The 21,579-nt window shown below is 39.4% G+C and overlaps 1 protein-coding gene across 1 annotated transcript in view; it reads left to right on the top strand.

Moving 5' to 3' along the window:
• The window catches only part of CDC73 (cell division cycle 73), a 102,247-nt gene that overhangs the window by 65,735 nt on the left and 14,933 nt on the right, over nucleotides 1–21,579 (top strand). The window contains exons 11-13 of the mRNA XM_030953988.1: nucleotides 16,655–16,712; nucleotides 19,753–19,788; nucleotides 20,194–20,281. Of these exons, the coding sequence (XP_030809848.1) occupies nucleotides 16,655–16,712; nucleotides 19,753–19,788; nucleotides 20,194–20,281 (182 nt within the window). The remainder of the gene's footprint in view (nucleotides 1–16,654; nucleotides 16,713–19,752; nucleotides 19,789–20,193; nucleotides 20,282–21,579) is intronic.

Here is a 21,579-nt window from a genome sequence, read left to right as displayed (position 1 = left end):
AGCTTCCAGTGGGAAATGGGCTGGTGTTTTTCCCCTTACCTCATGGGTTGTTTCATCCTCCTGCCTGCACTATATGATCAAGGTACCCCTAGTACCACCCCAACATGAGAATTAGAAATAAAACCTCCAGTTCTTACAGAAAGTGGGACTCTCATGGAAGAACTGGTACTAAATATCCAATTTCAAAGCATGGCAGATGGAATGAAGGAAGATGGCATCCTGTTGGAGATAATAGGCACCAGCTTTTATGCTGAGGAAGGAAAATGTCTTGTTCCAGTTGCTGCCACCTGTCCAGGCCTTTTCTGCCCCTTTTCCCTCAGGCTATCTTCAGGCTCTTGAGGCATCCCACACTTCTCCCCCAGTAACTTAGAGAGTCTTGGCTCATCAGGCTGAGCAAAGGGTGCAGCCATCCTATCCTGCCCAGCACTCTTCCATGCTGGAGGAGCTACCTAGGTCTTTCTTTTCTTTTGTGTGGGACCAATTAAGAGATTAGCAAATGTTCATCCTCTCATTAAGTTTTTTCCCCCAGGTATGTGGTTTGTACAGGTATATGGAGACATTTGTTTGCCTCCACAATTTTTAGTACTGAAATCAGTGAGGCATTTGTTTAGTGAATGTTAAATAATGTGAAATTGAAGAACTGGACTTTCAGAGCTGTCAGAATTTCCTGTGACTTGGGGTTGAGACCTGTACTGACTCTTTCCATCTGTCACATTTGCTCAGTAGCTTTAGTATGTTAATTCCTACAGCTCCATCCTGGAGATATCCTCATTTACAGCTAATTCTGGGGGACATGAAAGGTGTACAGCAGAAATAACAGAGATTTAGCAAGTGCCTTAAATGCCTGAATCCTTTCCTTCAAGCACAGATAGATGCTTAAACTAGGAAAACCAACAAAATCTGTGGAAAAAAATCCTTTGTCCAGGGACTCAAGAGGTCCTATTCGTGTAATAAATTTCAGCAATATTTGTTCATAGCCAACAGAAAAAACCTGCATCATAAAATGGAGAATAAATCCCCTTTAAAGAGAAATTCCCTACTGCTCTTTTTCTGACATGTTGGAGAGACTGAAATTTCTCCAAACACTTTGCACATCACCCAGATCTGACTGAGCTGCTTCAGCCTGGCCAGCTGGGGAGATGTCCCAGCTACTCCCCATTTTACTGAATGTTGTTCCACCTTCATGCTTCCCTCAATTTGCTGCAGTTCCCAGTCAGTGGAGATTAAGCTGCAGACTTTCCACTTCTAAAATTCAGATTAAACTTAAATTATGCTATTCCTTGAGTGGTTTCCAAGGAAAAGGAAGCTCTGCAGTAGAAATAATGGATTTTGTCTGAATAACTGTGTTCATAATTCCTTCTGTAATCTGTGTAAGACTCTAGATTAATTTCATGAGCCTGAGGATTTTTTTTTTCACATAGATTACTAATGTAGAGTCAGTAATCAGGACTCCTAGTCCTCAAATACTTGATTTAGAGGGAATCCTCAGGGTCTGGTTTGTAAAATGTAAATTGACAGAGAATATTGATTGAGAACTAGAGAATTTTTATTATTTTCTACTATCTTAAGCTATATTTCAAACTGAAATTCCAGGTGGTTTATTTTCTGTAATTTAGTGGCTTCTAACAGCAGAAGAAATCAGAGACAGCTCTCTTGCATCTTGTCCACCTCGAGATGTAATATTAAGAATAACCAATGCATTCTGTAGGGAAGTGTCTGTAAAAGAAAAAAAGACTGGTTGTATTTAATATACGAATGCTGAATTCATAAAATTTGGCCTAAAATTCAAGATGATATTTTTCTGTTAGGTATATAATCTTGCAATTCATAATCAGCATCTGCAAAGTTCTATTGCTGATCTGTCTTGCTAAAGTAAATTAATAGAGAGCATTTTGGAATCTGAAAAAACCCTTCCCACTTCTTAAAAACATACAGAAACCTGTCATCCTTGTAAAAACCCCACAAAATCTCATGACCTTGGATGATGCATATTGTAGATTCTTTGAAGTCTTCTCCTCTTGAGGATTTGTGTAATCAAACATTCAGACTTCTACAACTGCGTTTTCTGTAAGTTTTGGTTAATGTATGCTTGTTTTATCAATCTGCAAGTATTATGGTTTACATTGCATATCAGAAGATTGAACTGTGGATGAGACCAAATCTGACCTGCTTTTCTTCTATTTTTTTTCCCCCCCCTCACACCTTTGGATCTCCGTGTTAGTCTTTGCCTTGGTGTTCCTTTATCAAAAGCCCTTCTGTTGTATTTCTAGGTAACAAGCAAAATAATAAATAGAATAAAAATTCCTTCTTTATTTAATAAGGCCTGGATACAGTACAGAAAGGGAATCCCTTTGTTTGAGAATCTAGGTTACTTCGTAAGGAAAAGGTTTCCCTACTGTGAAAAATTTACATTTGCCATTTTCTTTGTTTTTTCTTTTTCTATTTTTCCTTACGATGTGCCACAATCTGTGCTCGTATGCTGTGTTTGCCTAATGACAAGAGGTTGTTTATTCCATGTAATGAAATTTCACTTCTCTGAGGTGCATGGGAGGAAGGGAGTGAGCAAGGAGATATGTCAGTAAAGTGGGAAATGCTGGGTGCAGCAGGAAAGGTTAGAGCAGCTCTCTGGAATCCCTGTTCTCCTCTCCCTGGCAGGTTGGTTGGGACCACAGCCAGAGTAAAATTGGCTGTGTGTATGCCCAGGATGATGCACACAATCTCCTGAGCCTTGTGCAATGTCCTCCATGTGGGAATAGATGCAGCAGGCTGCTCAGAGCAGGCTGGTGCAGCCCTGGGTGCCCTGTGGCTGACGGCTGTGCAGAATTTCCTGCTGTTCTCAGAGCAGGGCTGAGGCACTTGGAGATGCCTGCAGGAGCTTGTGCTGGGTGTCAGGGCTGTGGCCTGGCAAGGAGGTGAGGAGTGGTTCTGAGAAGCTGCCCTGAGCTAAGGAAAGGGTGAAACCTGAGGCATCTCCATCACCTCCCGTGGAAAATGTGCTGCCTGGAAATACCTGATCCCACTGATTGGGATCTGAGGCTGATAGTAACTTGGGGTTTTTCTTAGAACAGCTTTGAGTGGTAGTGCCTTCAGATGTTTCTTCCAACTAAGCACTAGTCAGTGACAGCAATGTCTGTTGGAGGAGATAAGGATTTTTGCTCTTCCTCCAGAATAGGCGCACATTCATTCCCCCAAGAATATGCCAATGCAGAACCTGCGAAATAAGGAAGAAATATGTAGTCTGGCATTAACTCTGGATTAGTTGCTTTTTCTTACATTGTCAAAATTTCTTTTTGGAACCACAGGAATAAATAGAAAAGTGTGAGGTCTCTGGTCTGTGTACAAATTATCAGCCTATTGAGCTATATGTAAAATTACTCTGCTGCCCTTGCTCAGAAGGTGATGCTGCTGTTTTGTTTTGGTGTTTTTCTCGTAAAAGTAGAGCACGACCTGACTAAGGCAAGGAAGTTATTGGATGAGTCTCTATGAAATTGAATCTGTTTGTGACTGGTAAAGCCATCCTAAGCACGTACAGAAAGTTCCAGGGTGCTATAACAGAGGAATCTTGTTACACTTTGTGTTGGTTTTTTTTTTCTCTCATTGAAATCTTGGCATTGAAAGCCTAACTGTATTCCAAAACATTGTCTGCTCTTAGTGGTTTACTCATTTTTATTTCCTGACACTTTAGTGTTCAATTTGCTGGACTGAGGGGATTTTACTTTGCAACACATTGCTGTAGGAAAAAAAAAAAAGAACTTATTTATTTTTTTATGACCGACATTAGACTTCTCAAAGGTGAAACAGCTATTTGGAGTACCAGGACAGATGTGAGGGCTGAAGAAGAGCTGAGAAGGTCTTGCTGCTCATGGCAGATTTCCTTCAGATAAACTGTGAAATCCCCAGGATCATCATGGATGACTGATGGTTGCTAACATGTGAGGAGCAGAAATAATGATTGTAGTGAGCCTCACCTGTGAAAGTGCTGACTGGCAGTCTGTCATCTCCTGTGGCTGTTCACAGTGGGAGGTTCCTAAAGATGAATTTGTGTGTGTGTGTGTAGAGAGTGAGAGGGCACAGCCATTTGAAAACTTTCAGAACCTGTTTTGTGATGCATTTTGGAGTCTGTTCATTTGTCATTTGTCAAGGTTATTTTTTTGCAGCAATGGATGAAGCCTATATATAATTTACAGCATAACAGGAAAATCCTAAAATCTGTTGGTTTTGTAGGGACCTTATCCTCATCTTTGAATAGGCTGGCCCCACACTATGTGAGATTGTGCCAGTTGACCTTTATTTAAGAGGATGCATTTATGCACTACCAAAAATACAGCTGAGAACAGTCTGTGATAAACCAGTTCTCCTAATGCAATGCTAGAAGCTTGGAGATAGTCTGTCTAGTGTATGGATTGTGTTTAAAATGAAAAAATTAAAGTTGGTTGCTGTCATCTTAGTGCTTTGAGAAGGGCTTAATTTAATCTTCTATACTAAAGAAAGAAGAATAATGGGGAATTTAGATATAATGCCAAAGGAAGCTGAAAGTGGAGGCAGAAGGCCAAATGGAAAAATTCCTCTTTTGTGATACAGCTAGAAGCCTTCCTGTATTTTAACTTAATGCATGATTTATTGCCACTAGAGTTAGTTTTTGATATGGCCATGTAACATCATCAGCTTTTGTGTGCTCCAGCAGGGTAGTATGAATGATGTGTTTCTTCAGGTTACCACTACCAGCAGCCATTTGCACAATCTCTTTGGTGTGTGGTATTACAGCAATAATACACAGACCCTGCTGAAGCCACGCTGGCACTAAAAACCTTGAAGGCACTTCTTGAAACATCTCCATTTCTCAAGAAGCACACAAGTAGGAAGCTTTGTTGCTGTGATGCAAATACAGCATATATTATTCTATTGTTTGTCCTCAGTATATGCATCTGTGATGTGTGACTGGGGTGCTTCTCTGTCCCAGGTGGCTTTGTTAGGTGATGATTAATATTGTGATTGTGTTGTTTGGTCCCCCTGTGTGATTTCTTTTTGAAGGAAATCAGCCGTGTCCATAGGCTGTATTGCTTTTGGCAAAGAGCCAGGCTTTTAGGACATGCTGAAATGGGAACAACTGAAACTTTAATGTGTGTTGTCTGTTTGCTCTCTGGGTACAAACCAGAAGGCTTTAATTTGTTGTTGTGTTTGGGGGATTATTAGGTTGGGTTTTGTTTTCTTTAATTTTGGAATCTATAGGATATGTATAAAGGCTTAATTGAAAGAAACAGAATTTTGGGTTCAGGTGGCTGTCTGGCTTTCTGCTGACATGTACAGTAGTGTGATTTTATGCTCTGTAATAGTGATACCTGCAAAATACTTTAATGTTTTCATCTGCTTACATCTGTACCCAGGGAGGGAAACTCCCGGCCTTTTGTAGTTACCCAGTTGCACTCAGTGGAAATTTCTTAAGAAGGGGGAATAATAAATGTTTTGGTCTAATTTGAGTGCTCCTTCCTAATTGTAAATAAAAGAATATTTTAATTAAAACAGACTTCTGGAATGAGAGTTCTGCAATGAAAAGTATGTGTTGGAATGGATCTCCCAGGGAAAGCTGGAGGCAGAACTGCAGGACAGGGTGATAAATGGCACATAACAGCACCAAACCCTTTGCATTTTTATTGGGGGCATTTGATTATGATGCTGCATATGAAGCTTGGACATCCTGCAGCCACAGCAAAGGTAGTCTGGCAGGCAGTTTTTGTCAGAGCTGCTGTGACTGGTGTGAGAGGAATGCTATTACTGCAAATTTTGGAAATGCTGGCTTTAGAATATTGTACTGAGAAAAATAGGTTAATGATGTTGACTCTAGGTGGGAGAAGCCATTTGAGGACACTGAAGAGCACAAGTTTTTTTTTTTCAGTGATGTTTTATTGTGTTAAATATCTAAGCTTACCTATGGGAAGCTGCAGGTAAGTAACTCCTAAAGTGTAATATTAAGATTGAGGTACAGTTCATACCCTGCTTAGGAACTTTCTGGGTTTGAAATTTGTGTTTGAATCCCAGGTTGCTTCTGTGTCCTGTCTGAAAATGTGGGAAAATGATTCCAAGGGTGTATTTATATTGTTGAAATTGGAATATAAGCATTTAAATCCAACAATAGATGTGTTGTATTGACATTTTTTGTTTTACTTGATGCAAATATGTAAAGTCATGGGGCAGAAAGAAAAATTGCAATCAAATGTCGCCTCTGGTCATAATGTGCAATGTATATAATATGTAGTGTAGTGTATGTAGTATAGGAGTTCTCAAAATAAGGCTTTTTCATGGGGCACCTTATAGCAAGCCTGGCCATTGGAAATGTGAAGTATTCTGTTCACAAGAGCTGCTTTATCTGATTTAGTATTTTTAGTGAAATAAAAGTTCATTCACAGCATGACCAGTAATTTCCTCTTTGGGGGCAGATTTTCCAGCTACTTGTGATAAAATCGGAGCATTTCTCAGTCCCTCTGAACACATTATCAGCCTGTTAGCAAGGACTGCTCTGGGCCCTCAGTTTGGGAAGGACGTGGAGATGCTCAGGAGGGCAGCAGGGCTGGTGAGGGGCTTGGAACAAACCCTGTGAGGAACAACTGAGGGAACTGGGGGTGTTCAGTCTGGAGAAAAGGAGACTCAGGGGTGACCTTATCACTCTCTACAGCTCCCTGAAAGGTGGCTGTGCTCAGGTGGGGGGTTGGTCTCTTTCTCCAGGCAGCATTGACAGAACCAGAGGACACAGTCTCAATCTGTGCCAAGGGAAAGACAAGTTGGATATTAGTAAGAAGTTTTTTACAGAAAGGGTGATAAAGTTCTGCAGTGGTTTGCCCAGGGAGGTGGTGGAGTCACCATCCCTGGATGTGTTTAAAAAAGCCTGGATGTGGCACTCGGTGCCATGGTTTAGTTGAGGTGTTTAGGGCATAAGTTGGACTTGATGACCTTGAAGGTCTCTTCCAACCCAGTCATTCTGTGAATTCTGTGATTGTTCTGGGGCTGCCCATGGGGAAAGGAGATGGTGGTGAGCACAGTCTGGGCTGGCAGCATGGGAGAAGTGGCACCCCCAGGTGCAGGTGGGTTTGGTGCAGAGAGCTTTGCTGGAAGCTTTTTGCGCTGCTCCCCTGCATTTTATCCTTGCATGTGCTGTGAGTCTGTGCAGTGCTTGGCAAACACTTCACAGGGGCTGTTCCAGTTGTACAAGCTGTAAATGCAAAGCTCAAGTTCAGCATCTGAGGAAAGGGGAAGTGACTAAATTGTGTTCTTGCCCAGGAGAAGTGATACCTTTTGCTGCCGCTATGATCAGGGGTGCTTAGCTACAGTGTCGTAGAACAAAACGTCTGTTTGCCCATTGTCCTCTCACCCCTGTCCTCCAAGAAAATCTCTGCTTGCATCCTGATTTGATTCGCTTTCTGTCTTCGTGGTAGACAACATATTTTCTTTCTTTCAGTCTTGTTTTTTTATTGAAATGAGTTAAAGCAATAAAATCTGTAGAGCAAGAGCAAGTAGGATCTGGAGGGTCTGTGAATTGTGGTGTTCCTTTGGTTAATTTTATCTTTTTTTCCTCCATTTGACAACTAAAACTGAACTTGTGAACTGAGACAGCTGGGGCAGGACAAATGTTCAGAGACAGAATTCTGGTGATCTTGTAAGCAGATTAAAATATCCAGTTTTCTCTGTCGGGGGGAATTACAGGGTGTGGATAATTGCAGCATGTGCAAGTCCACAAATCTTAACACTTTTGTGCTGGACTAAAACTCAGAAGTTTTTGCAGAGAATTACCGCTCTGTTTCTAACTTGCTTGTCTCATGTTGTACAGATTGCTCTTGTGTCTTAGTATCTTGTCAATAGTTTTATCATCAGTAGCCAAGGCAGTGAATCTGCTCTGTCTGAACAAGACAGTTTGTTGATCCAAGGGCTTTAACCAGTATCATGCTGGGGTTTCACTATTCTGTTTGCAAATGACATAGATAATTTCTGTAATACACTTACTTTTTCCTTTTCCACCTATACCTACTGTTCTATCACTTTGCTGTAGCCATTGAAGCAGTGGGCATCCCACAAGAATCTCTTGGGGTGTGCTTGTGTAAAGTCACAAAGTAAAAAATACAAGAGTTGAGAAGCAAATCTGAGATAGCACAAGTTTCATGGCTGGTATTACTCAGCTGACTGCCAAGGTGTGGTTTAGTATTACCAGCAGCTTATTACAGTTACAGCAGATCTCACAATCATCACCTTCTGGGCATTTAAAAAAGTATCTTTGCATTTTCAGCTGAATTTGCATAGCAGCTGAGCTGTTGTTCATCAAGGGAGCCTGGAGTACAAGGCACACTGCAATTTGGACATTTTTTTGCCCTTTTTCTGGCCTGTGGCAGTTCAAAATAGCCCTTTCCATATCCAAGTGCTTACAGTCCCTTGAATGCTCACATCCATTGCTGTCATCACTCAAGCCCTCATCTCTTGGCTTGTTACAATTTGTTATAGCTGCAGCTAAAGCTTTTGATCCTGAAAAACACATCTTTGAACTCAGCAGTGTTTTTTCTAGGCAGCACAAACAACTTGGAGTTCATTGCTCTACTGTTCAGCTTTGCCCATTGGCTCCTCCAGGAATTCAGTTTCAGGATTTTTCCCCAGATATTCTAAGTTTTGCTGGGCCATTACTTGGAAAATTGGTTTCATCTCTCTGCCCATGACCACCCATGATAATTGTGTTTTCTTGCAACATAATGTAATATATAAGCATAGTGCTGGGGTTGCTAAAGCTGGTGAGGAACAGAAAAGTAATATTGAAACTACTTTTTAGTGAATAGAAAGGAGAAGATCACATCAGGATGAAGTACAACTGGGAACAACTGGTGCTGGATAATTTGTTGAACAAGCAATCATGAAATAACCCAAGGTCTTTCAATAGCTGCCCATGTATTAGAATTCTAATGCAGCATCCCCTGTGTTGTAGCAATGGGAGTCAGTATGAGCAGGGGAAGGCTGGAAAGAGCCTCAGCAGTTTCTGCTTCATTGAGATGTTTGACAGCATCCCACAAAGTTATTCAGTTACTTGTGTCTTGATTCATTTTGTTTTTTCTTTTTTTAAAATAAATTTTGATACAGAAGTCCAGGGTCCATCTGTATTCATTCAGGCACCTGCAGAGCTTTTAAAAATATTATTCTCACTCAAAGCATTTCATGAGTCTTTCCAGAAGTTGCAAAGGAACCTTTCTGAGGTCACTTAGACCTCTGTTTATGCTTGCTCACTGAGTGCAGTCTAAGTGGGGTCTTCCTGCTGCTCTGTACTGAGCAGCATTTTCTGTAATGTAAATGTGACTGTTCCCTTGAATCCCATTTCCCAAGCTGAATCTGAACACAGAAACAATAGTGCTTCTCTGTGTGTTTGGAATTTGCATGCCAGTTTTGCTGTTGGGCAAATGGATTGCTTGAGCCCCATATTCTGTGCTATTTCTGATAAAAACCACTTCCTGTGGGTGACCAGTGCCTGTCCTTAGAGGCAGCAGTGAACCAGATAGTTCTGAATATGTCAAGGTCTGAGTTAGAGACTCAAACAGGAGCCAACTGCAGTAAATTCACAATTAGATACAAATTCCAGTTCTGTTGAACTGATGTATCCTGGGCTGATTGTGGCATGCAGAAAACCTGTAGGATAGAAACTTTATACCTGGCTTTAGAGAAGGATGAAACAATCCCTTAATACTCAAACTGTGCTTCTCAAACCCCTCCCTGGCTGCCAAGAAATAACTGTGAGGCTGGCTTAGATAACTAACCCAAAGAGGGAAGTCTAAGCAAAAATACTGTTTTAGTGATAACTGCCTTTGTCTTTTCACTCAGTTCATGGAAATGAATCATTAAAATGAACATAGGGAGGTATAGACAAGCCTTTATTTTTCAAATAAACAAACAAGTCCTCTGGAGTTCTCAGGATTAAGAGTTCTTGTTTTTGATGAAAACAGCTTATCCCCAGGAAAATGGAAGTGTTTACATGTTTAATCTTCGCTACCAACATCTCTCTTCTGCTATTTCTATAGCAACAGTTTGAATTTATGTGGCTGATGTAAATTCAAGACAAAGTTCTTAATTTTACAGATATTCTGTGCAAGGGTGGAGCTCTAGCACACTTCTGAGAGGACTCTTCAGAGGGGTTGGATAGCCTAACTTTGGGGGTAATGGTTTTAAAGCATCTCAGTAGTTGTGGCTTTGATTAATTATTTTCAAAAGCTTCTCCAGTGATGTCCATTATTGTTATTACTGCAGCTTTTTTATTTGCTTTTGCCCCTAGCTGCTCACTAGTCAGTACAATTTTCTTTGATTCAGTTGTGATTTGCTTTGTTTTCTTTGCAGAACCAGAGTATTTCCTAAGATATCAATAATCAGTCCAATTAATTCAGCCACATTTAAAGCTAATTTCTTTTGACCTGGTAATGAACAAGAAATTGCAGTGAATATTTTTAATTCAATGACACTCATTGCCAGGTGTAACCTGCAAAGACCCATCAGTTCTGTTTATCACGTTTAACAGTGTCAGGGTTTCCAAATTTGAATTATCTTGTCAGTTTCAGTTCTGTAAAGGATTAATAAAGGACCAGATTTGTAAGTGAAAGTTGGATTTGCATGCTGTGGTGCAACAGGTGTTAATGTTTGGGTAGTCCCTGGGTGGAACCAGCAGAGTTTTATTTGTGCCACCCTCCCCTGGTTCTCCTTTCCCCCCTCCTGCATCCCTGTTGTGCTGTGCTCATTCCGATTTCCCTCTTTTGTCAAATTTGGTATATGGACTTCAATATTTGGAAAACTATAATGAGGCTTCTATTACCTTTGTAAGATTGACATTGAGTTTAGTGGCATGAAACTCAATTTCAGGATTGGAAGCCTTCTATGCTGGATAAGACATGACCTTCAGTAAATACATTTTAATATCATACACTAAAGGTTGGACTCAATGAGCTTGAAGGTCTTTTCCAAATTTAATGATTCTATGATGAGTTTTGTATTTTGAAATAAACAAGTTCTATATATTTTTTTTATCAGTCCTCTTTGTCTTGCCACATCAGGTTTTTTTGGTTGTGCAGGTATGAAAAAGTGAATCTATGCTGTTATTTTCTTTAGGTAGTTGGTATAGGAGTCCTTTGATAAATACTGGTAAACTATTCTTCTGCTAAAATTTGTTCTGTAAAAATATCTTTAATTCTGCTTAAACTCCCACTCTCCCTTCCAGAAAATAAGAAAGTTGAAACAATAGAAACAGTAGAAATGACCTTTTCATTAATATTGCAAACAATGGAAGTGAAAGCAACTATAATATTAGAAGTATTTGCACAATAAATTCTATTTTTTACTGTAAAGTTTAAAATTAGGAAGGCAGTTAAAAGCTCGCAATTTATTATTTAATATGTCTTGTGGGACTGCATGCAGATTTGTGTGTGCATAGAAATATGAAAATAAATGATACCAGTTTGATGTATAAATAAAATGATGATGTGAAACACTAGTTAAAATATTACTAGGATTTTCTTGATGCAAACATAAATCAGAGAATTACTGGGAAGGCTGCAGAGGCAGAGCCACTGAGTTGGATTATTTTTTACTCTCTGAAAAGCTTGGATTTTTTTCCAAGGCTTCTGTGGGCTTTAAATTTTTTGAACAAAGCTCCATGTTTTCAGAATCCAATTTCTATGAAATAGATGTTTCTGTCAGGCTTCAAGTAGGGCATCTGGACCAATTTTGAGATACCTGCTTTGAAGTCAGCCCTTTGTTTTGGCTGTTTGTTCATACATTGATATATGCAATATTTAATTTATAGTAAAGTTGTATTCTTTTTTAACTATGCAATTGTTTTGGGTTTTTTCAGAGTTCTTTAGGCTGGCTTTAGTAAAATTTTCAAAGCTTCAATACTTTAAGTCAGGAAATGATAATAGAGTTGCTGGTAATTAAAGTGGGTTTTTACAGTCTCTTGTACCTCAAATTGAATAGATCCATTGAAGGCTGTTCTTAAAAATAACTGTACAAGCTTGCCATCCACAGGCACTTCTTTTCTCTCTTTTGAATCTGAGTTTTGCTGTGTTCCTCTTCACAAACAGAGCTGTGTTTGGCTGGATTCTCTCCTGGCTGGAAGCTGCTCTGTGACATGCAAGCACTTGCTAACACTTCTTGCAGTGTTACTTTTTGCTTCTGCTGCTTCTGGGCAGGAGCATGCAGGCTACCCAATCATTTTCAGATTTTTTTGTGAAATTCTGGGACTAATTTAAATATTATTAAGGAACAAGATAGTAATTAAATGTACCAAATTAAAGCCACAAGATGGCATCAAATTGTAAACTCTTATCCTTTGCTCCTAATGTTTTTTTTATAAAGGTCAAAATACTACAGGCTCCTATGATCTCTACAGAGAAACCAGTTGGGAAAGGGAATATGCAATGAAATAGTTTTTCCTTCCACCATTTGGAGCTGTAAAGCTGCCGTAAGAGATCTTTAATAATTTGGTTTTAAACAGGGGGGTTATTTTCTAAAGTGTAGCAGGAGTGTACTGTAGTGTACTGTTCAGGCAGTTTTTCATTCCAGATGGGAAATGAAGTCAACCTAACTATGGATGTTATTGTTCATTTAGAACCTAAGAAAAGCACTAAGTATCTAAAATAGGGACTTTTTTCTAAAATATAGGAAAATAATAGTTGGGTCCTGATGGATCTATCCAATAAATATTGGGAATGGGTAATTTTGGCTAATTAATACACATAATGGCTGTTTTAAAAAATTGTTATTTTTAGAAAAGTCAAAAAAGAGGTTTTAAACCAAGAGGTTTTAAAAGGTGTCTAAAATAAAACAAACAAACAAACCCCCAACAACCGCTCTTAGGAAACTTAGACCCAACCGTGGCTGTACTAGCCTCAGGTACTGAGCTGTTTCCCACTCATCCATTGCTTTGTGAACCCAGTATTTTTTAGGTGTTTAGGTCCAACAATGCTAAATAGCAAAAGGAATACACTAAACACAAAACCATCGTTAGTCAGAGATATTTTAAATGTCTGAAATGACAGGGAACGTAAGCGCTAAAATGAATCGCACAGAGAAGCAGATCCAGCCCTGTAGGGAAACGAGGCAGTGAGGCTCAGGGAAGTCTGGAGCTGATGACATTCTGTGGCAGGGTGTTGCTTCTGAATGGTTAAAATGTAAATCGTAAGTAAACTCTCTATATATAACCTTCTATGGTAAATTAGCAGAAGTAAACCAAGTAATATGTTTTTGATTAAAAAACAACGTTAAGTGGTTGTCTTAAAGAAGATTTGTATTTTTCAAATTATATGGTTTTGTTACTAAATTAGTTTCAACTTACGAATATTCATAATATACTCCTTAACAGTGTCAAACAGCTTATGCATGAGAATTAGGTATGTCATTTTCGAGCAAAACTGTCTAAGTATTCAGAAATTTTGAGGAAATGAATGTTCTTTAAATAGCTAAACAGTGATTTCTGCTGCTTGTGATGCTTTGGGTACAGCTGCATGAACAAAAGCTCCCTGAGCTGGAGTTCAAATTTGCAGCGTGCTGGTTACTTAAAAGTAACTTTTAGATTAAAAATGTCACATGAGAAGATTTGAAATACCTTTGTGTGAGAAATAACTCTGGCCTTTAGAGGGAGTGAGAGTATGCAAACCAGGAGTTGCCTCTGAGTAGCTGAGAGGCCACAAGTCACCAGCAGCACCCCCTTTGTGTAGTTGGATGAAGCAGCTACAGAGGTTACTCTGTCTGATGAATACTCTTTTTTCTCTGGGAGAAAAAAGACTTCTCTGGACTTCTCTGTGGTTATACCTCCTTAAGAACAGAGCTTGTCTTAAATCAGTGTGTTGTCATAGGAGAAGCTTCTGTCTCTATCAGAATGCTTTTGAAAAGCAGTAATTTTAAATCCAAACTTAGCAGGACAAAGGAAAATATGAACAAAATTATCCTGATAGTGACTTCCTTACTGACACCGTGTTTTCCTCTCCACTTGCAGGTCTTGTCAACCATCACAGCTCTGTACTCTGTTCTTTTCCTCACCTTAGTAGTATACATTTCTCCTTACAAATCTTCTGAGAAATGTGGGGGTGAAATATTGATCAGAGTTGCTTTTGCTGCATTGGTTGGAGCTCTTAAAGAACAGGAGGTAGTGGTTAGATCACTGAAAATTGTAAAAAGAGAAGGGGTGTAAATCACCTCCAGAGGATTGATGGTACACCTTCAGTCAGGTGGCAGCTGAGCTTTGAGGATGCCTCAATATCAGGAGTTGTGAGCTGAGGGAGGTTCATTCCTGAGATTATCATAGTCTAAGGTACCAAGTTATACAGCTAAAAGCTGTACCTCCATAATTTATTGATTTGCAGAATTTGGTCTTGCAAACAGAATGATCATAGGCATGGAAGTGGTATTTACTAATTTAAATGAGTTTATTTCCTACTATTAATCAGATATTTTTATGTGATTATTTTCCATACTTTGTTTTTCATTGGGGGGGAGGGTGTATTTTGTTTCAGTTTCTCAAAGCCTTCCTGTTTTGTTTTAGGCTCCTGCACTAAGTTTCCCATAAATCACTGTAGGGCAGGCAATTCAGAGGAGGGTGCAAAGAACCCCCAAAAGATAATTGGCCAGTTATTTCATTAGGCTCAAGCCACTGGTTTGGCTTTGGTTCTTATTTGGCGTATAATTCTTCACCAGTTCCTCTGCAGCAGCTCCTGGGTGCCTCCTTCTCTGCAGGCTGTGTTTGAGCCATGGGAGGCACTGGGTGAGTGGCAGAGGAGGCAGCAAAGCTGCACTGCTCATTGCATAGGGGTGGAAGGAGGAATGAAGGTGTGGGACAGCAGACAGTAATGGTTATGCATCTAAACTGGATTTAGAAACTTGAAACTTGGCATCAGCTTGCAGGAGCTGATGTTTCTTTAGCTTGATAATTTTCTTTACATTTCATCAAGTGCTGTGAATTTAAGGAAGTGTTATGGGGGAATTCTTGGTTTCTTCGAAATGAGTGACTAGTGCAGCACAGAATCATTCTTTTGACACAGAACATGGTATCTTTCTACAGAAAGAGGTGCAAAAAGTTATTTTTGCTCTCTTAGAAAGTGGAAGTAAAAGAAAGATGCTGTTTCTCAGTTGCAAGGCTTGTCTCAAAGGTAGTCAGCCTTTCCTGCTGCTCCTCCTCTAGAGTGTGGTAGTATTTTCATTTTTATAATTTTCTGAGTAATTATTGTGAAAGGACATTGGCAAAAATACCTTTCCTCTGCTGCTATAAAAGTAAGTCTTAAAATAACAGGTACTGACTCAACTGCCCTACATAAATGTTGGTATTTCAATAATCAGAAAAGAGTGCAGCAAAATTTGGGATAGACCCATTCCTTGCAGTGCAGGGTTAAATCCTTATTCTAAAGATTAATGGGAGGTTGCTGCCTGTAAAAGTTACAAAAGCTGCTCACTGCGCCAAATGTCAGCTCCAGCTTATTGTAACTAATCATGGGTGGCTTCACTAAGGCTCAGGGAAGAGAGGCTTTGAGTAAATTTGTGTTTCCTATGGGCTTCTGTGGGAGCTTCTATTTGTACTTCAGAGATCATGAGATAAAGAGTTTTAACTTTCATGATGGAAACTTAAAAGCAGCTCCTCTAAGTATTATTTAAGTCATGCAGTGAGCCCTCTCATGAGCTTTCTTTTATTTTGCATTACAAAACACACTGTTATTTATGCATGGAGATAGAAGTCTGATAATGCCGATTGGAGTCCTTTCCAACAGGTTTTTCTCTGAGTGGGATCTCTGACCTTTCTCAGTGTCTCATGCTTGTAGGATACCTCACATAATGTTTTAAGTAATTTTCAGCTAAAATCCATGGTTTCATGTTAAGAAGGTTTTTTCCTGTCAGCTCTGCAAGTAGATAGAAGTGGCTGGAATGTGCTGCAGCTTTTCAGCATATTGCTGCTATGTGTTATGTTCAGGGAGGTTTCACAGCAGAAACTGAGAGCAGAATTTGTTCTTGCAGGAATTGTGTTGCTCTGGAAGCAGACATGTGACCTCACTGTTTTCTTTGGTGCTGTGCTGACTCTAGGGAGTTAACAAGAATAAACAGTAGTGCAGGTCTTTTGTGTGTTACATTAAGGTAATTGGATAAGGCATGAGCAGAACTAATTATCATGAGAGTGCTATTTCTGGGTACTAAAACTCCTCAAGTCAGGAATGCATTGCAATTTCTTGGTCCTGGTTTTCCATCCAAAGCATAAGGAGATCTTGTTTGGAAATTTCTACAGCCAATTGCTTATATTTACATTACTAACCTTTGGTGAAGGTGGTAGTAGGTAAAATGAAACAATCCTGTAAATAGGAAAGGTTTCTTTGAATGTAAAAGTTTATTAAACTCTTTAAAGTTAAAATATTAAACATTTTAAAGTTAAATTAAAAAAGTTTACAATTAATTAACGTCTAAGACTGTAAAAGTTTAAGGTTGTCTGTCTTTCCTAAACCTAAAACAGGATCTATAAAGAGTTTGGAATATTTTCTCTATTTTCTTCCATCTCTTTAGTGGAAACATACCGATCTCATTATCATGATACTTTCTGTACCTCTGTGATTATTTGAAAACTCGTGTGCCTGACATGAAGCTCAGCTGATCATGTTGCTCTTCTGTCTTTCCAAAGGAAGGTGCATCTGCCCGAAAAACACAAACTCCAGCAGCACAGCCTGTGCCACGACCAGGTAAGGTGGCCACTGTCCCATGGCCTTCTGTCCCTCATGTGCATGAGTTTCTAAGGAGCTCTCTTTAGAACTTTAGTTAGCTCAAGAATGAAGTACATGTCATTTATTTTTGGCCTTTAAATGTGCATATATTGGAAAAAACCCATAGCCTTTTGTTTCATGTTATACCGTGGGACTTGGGGTCGTTCTCTTGTTGCCCAATTAGCCCATTGAAAGAGGATGCACTGCTGAAATTAAAAAGTCAAGAACTTCTCTTGGTTGTGGGCTTGGTATGTCAGCAGTTAAAATTTCACAAAATTCCCACTCTGATATCTAACAAGAGCTGATTAATACTCCAAGGATAAACAAACAGAATACCTAATCTCAAAAAGAGATGTATTATTATTTCTAGGATTAATGTGTCAGAAATAAGTAGTTCTCTGAATGTGTTATCATTACTTCTTCACACTTCTTAAGCACATATTTGTAACGGGGCCAAAATCCTCAACTGGGTTTTTAATTCCCATTCAGTAAATTTTAGCTGCCAAGTCCATTTATCTGTCAGATGGCATCTCGAGTTTTGATGCAGTGATGTGATGATAAATGTACTTTGCTTAAATAAGAAACCCTTAGGATGAGTTTTTAGAAGCATGTAGGACCAGTACATGAGAGGGACAGTGTTTGCAAACTGATGTGCAGATTTGCCCCTGGTTTACATACTTGGAGAGATTAGTAGTTTGATGGAAGAAGGTGTCAAGTGAAAGGTGCTATTTCAGGACAAGATGATGTTATGAAGGTCCCTGATGTTACGAAGGACATTCTGGGGGGCTTGGAAGAAAAGCTACCAGTTAAAATGAATATACTTTTTCTAGAAGTACTGCTGGAATACTGTATATCCTTGTTGAGACTCTAAAAGCTTGCAGTGTGTGCCTTGCTAATTCCTTGAGATTTGTTTGCAGGATTTAATGCTAAGACTTAATATTGTAAAGCTGCTTCTTTCTCCAAAATCCATTCTAATATTGAATGTTCTCAGCATGCCCAAATGCTGTTGTGCACAGATTCTTCTGTTTGGTTATTTTGGAACTGGAAAGGTCATGCTGCCTGTCATACTTATCTCACTAGCCCTGTTAAGCATCCTAATGCAGATGGAGTTGACAGACAGCAGTATGAAAAGGGTAGAAGTGGCAAGAAAAGAAATGTGACTGAGTTGTCACAGTCCCTGCTGCTGGCTGTGACTTCCTGGGCATTTCCTGCCAGCAGCGTGGGCTTTGTACATGATAGAGGTGACACTGATAGTGCCCTGCTCTGAGGCCAGCCCCATCCATTATCTTGCATCTACATTGGAAATTGGAGAGAGAATAAAGAAGACAGGTGGAGTCAGAAGAGGTTTCTCTTTCTGCCTGTCCTAGGATATTTTTGCATTTTGATATTTGGCTATTTTAAGAATTCAGCTGTTCTATTCTTAGCAGTCAAAGCAACTAAACCTGCTATTTCCAGGAGGATGCTGCTTCGCACATGGGAAGCATTAATTAAATTAGGCTAAACTGTTGTACAGTAGTGATTTGAGGAGAATGCTTGGGATGCACTCTTAAATGATATTTCTTGGTGCCATTTTGCATTACCAGCTTTTCTCCTTACCTGTCTTCGTACAGCTATTTAATTTCTTACAGATGCTTATTCTCCCTTCCCCTCCTTTTTGTTTTGATGTTTTTCTTTTTAAGACAGCTGGCTCTGTCCATAATTTCAAGAATATTTTTACTTTAAGGAGATTCCTAAATTAAAGAAAAAAAATTTAAAATCACTGGGTAGGTAAAGTTCATGTAGTTCAATATAGTGTTGCCAATTATATCTGTGCATTTGACAGTGTCAGGAAAAGATAATTAAGGATATGGTCTCAATATTTCAATAATGGCAAGTATGTGCTGTGAATATTTATACTGTTCTAGGAAGTTTTTGAAACAGTTGGTCATAAATAAACATGAGCAAGTTGGTGCTAAGCAATTGGAAGTCAATTAATGAAATTTGTCATGCATAGTAGCAGTTGAGACTTGAGTTAGTCTGCATCAATCTCTCTACTATTCACCATTTTCTGAATTAGGATAAACATGGATGATGATGATGATTATCAAGTAGTACACTTCTCTCCTGAAGTTAGGGCTCCTGAAAACTGAACTATAAAATGTTGATTTGGGGAAACCAGGCAGGTCACCTGGTAACCAGGTAATAGCACCAAAGTGAAGAAACAAAGAGGCTTTTCCACTCTTGGAATGCAGTGTCTCCTGTATTGAGGTGGTTACAGCTTGGAAGACTGAAGGGAAAACATTTTGCTGGAGAAGTGGGGGGCAGTTCTTTGGTTTCTACCAGTCCAGCAATGGTTTGGTGGATTTCTTTGGTGGTTGAGGGTAATTTTGTTGGTGGGTGGTTGGTTTTTTCTTTTCCTCTTTTTATTTTTCTTTTTTTGGTTGCTTGGGTGTTTTTCCCCTTGAGTGTCAAGCTTGACGGTGTCTGGCTCCTGAAGACCTCATTTAACTCCAGCTGCAATCCAAAAGTAACCTGAGTAAGCCCGAAATTCAGGTTTTGATTGTTCAAAGTTCTATATATGTTTGGGATGGCTACACCCCATGGATGTCATGTGCAAGAATAACTCCTAATGAAAAGGTGAGGTGTAGAGAACAGTTTCTTGTGAAGGTTTTCCTGCTGGTTCAGCACTACTGAACTGAAGATCTACAAGCAGCTTTTTTAAGATAGCTGGGAATTGTTGTCCATGGTGTTGTGTCCTGGCCTTTTGTGGAGGATGGAGAGGGATGAGTAGCTTCAGTAAAACTGGGGAGAGATTGACTGAACTCTCCTAACATCTGCTTCAGATGGTCAAAAGCTGTTTGTTTTCTGAATGCTCAAACCCAAATTATAAATCCCTTCTTCATCGTAGTGTCTTGCATCTGTAAAAATGGTCGAATGACTGTAGTGTGACTCTTCCCTACTCACTCCTGCAATTAAACAGATGCCTTGCAATGACATTTGGATTGATGTCCTAGTCATTCCACTGTTTTTTTTTTCTCAGTTTCTCAAGCAAGACCCCCTCCAAACCAGAAAAAAGGTGAGTCAGTTTTAGTTACATGATCCTTTTCATTTTTGTGTGAGTTGTGCACACTTTTCCTTTCTTTTTCCTGACACTACAAGCAACAATATAAGCAAGCAGTGGAATATATAGCATGTATTCTGTATAGCATAACAGCATTCTATTGTGCTAAATATGGGTCCCACACATGTTGAGAGACTCGTGATACAAGGATCTTTTTTTCTGGTGAATGAAAACCTAGACTTTAGAAAAGCTTTACTACTATTTTCCTTTACTATTTGCCCATGATTGGGACCTTTTAAGAAAGAGTTTTGTTGTGTACAGTTCCTTTAATGAGAAAAAAAGGGGGGAGGGGAGGAAACAACAACCAGAACACAACAAAAAACCCCCTTCAGGCAAAGTCTAACTTTATTATCTCTACAGGATCTCGAACTCCCATAATCATTATTCCAGCAGCCACAACCTCTTTAATAACAATGCTTAATGCAAAGGACCTTCTGCAAGATCTGAAGTAAGTAGCTGATTAGAACATACTGTATAACAATTTGTTTTCAGATAGAAAGTTATACAAACACCTAATTAGTGATTAAGCAAGAGGGTTCATTTACTCTCTTGTGACAAGCTAGTTTTACAGACCAGAGTATAAAAGAAATTAATTCCTCTTGACTAGTAGGAAAAAAGCAAAACCCTAATTCAGAGTTTTGGCTCAATTGTGACCTGTGGGCAGATTTAGGAAACTTTTGCAGTTGGAATGTGTGCTGTGCTTTTCTTTGATGTAACATCTGTGCAGCCACATGCAAGTGAACCCTTCCTGTGGAAGAAGCCTGAGACAAGCTGACCAAGGGAGCTCCTGGAGCTCAGAAAAGATTTTGGGAAAGGACCTGAGTTATTGTAAAGGAGAAGGTGACCAGGTGGGCTGTATCAGCCAAGCATCCCAGCTGGTTGTGCAAACAAGAAATTTTTTCTGAAGTTCACATATTGTCATTAAGTATTGATGCAAATGCATCCAGGGAAATTTCAGTGAGTTACTAAAACTTGTTTATCACATCACACATCTGATTCCAAGATTTAATTCATTATGGTGAACGAATCTTTCTGCTTGTCCAACAGGTTTTTAGACTTGTCTATCAGTAAATATCAGGTAATTTTTTGGAAACAGTCTTTTTCACAGAGAAATGCACTGTTGTAGGTTGTCTGCAATGGGTGTATCCAAAAAATGGAGGGATCATCTTTCTATCACCTCCAGCACTCATCTTTCCTGATACTGTTACACTGCTTTTCATCCAAACCAGGCTGTGGTGGTGGTACAGCTTCTGCTGGAGTTGCCCTAGAATTGTTTAAACAATACCAGTTACTTTCTGATCCACAGTTCCAGTTCTGTCTTAGCGCCACAGGCCATCAAAGGTCCAGTGAGTGTACTGGGCTCTCAGTGTCTCTTCTGAAGTACTTTGAGGGAAGGCTGGCTTTTAACATTACAGTTCAATGTGCAAGCTGTCACAGCACTGATCCAATTGGATTGACAGAGGGTGTTTGTTTATGCGGGGTTTTAATATTTAGGGAAAAAAAATAGCCCTGGCTTAAAAAAAACCCAAAAAAACCCCACAAACACCTGGCTTTTCCAGATGTATAATTTGTGACTTCCTGGCACAGGTGTACCCAGAAAGGAATGAAGCACCTGCTGGCCAAATGCCAGTGCATTCATGAAAATCTTCTACTCAGCTTGCTCTGCTGTAATTGGAGCAGAGGAGGGGAAAATAACCAGGTAAAATAAAGCTCAAGGGGTTGAGATAAGGATTAGGAGAAAATGCT

This window comes from Camarhynchus parvulus, chromosome 8 (assembly GCF_901933205.1).
Source record: "Camarhynchus parvulus chromosome 8, STF_HiC, whole genome shotgun sequence".
NCBI classification, from domain to species: domain Eukaryota; kingdom Metazoa; phylum Chordata; class Aves; order Passeriformes; family Thraupidae; genus Camarhynchus; species Camarhynchus parvulus.
Note: the sequence above shows the minus strand (reverse complement) of the source record. Positions and strands in the feature narration are given on the sequence as shown.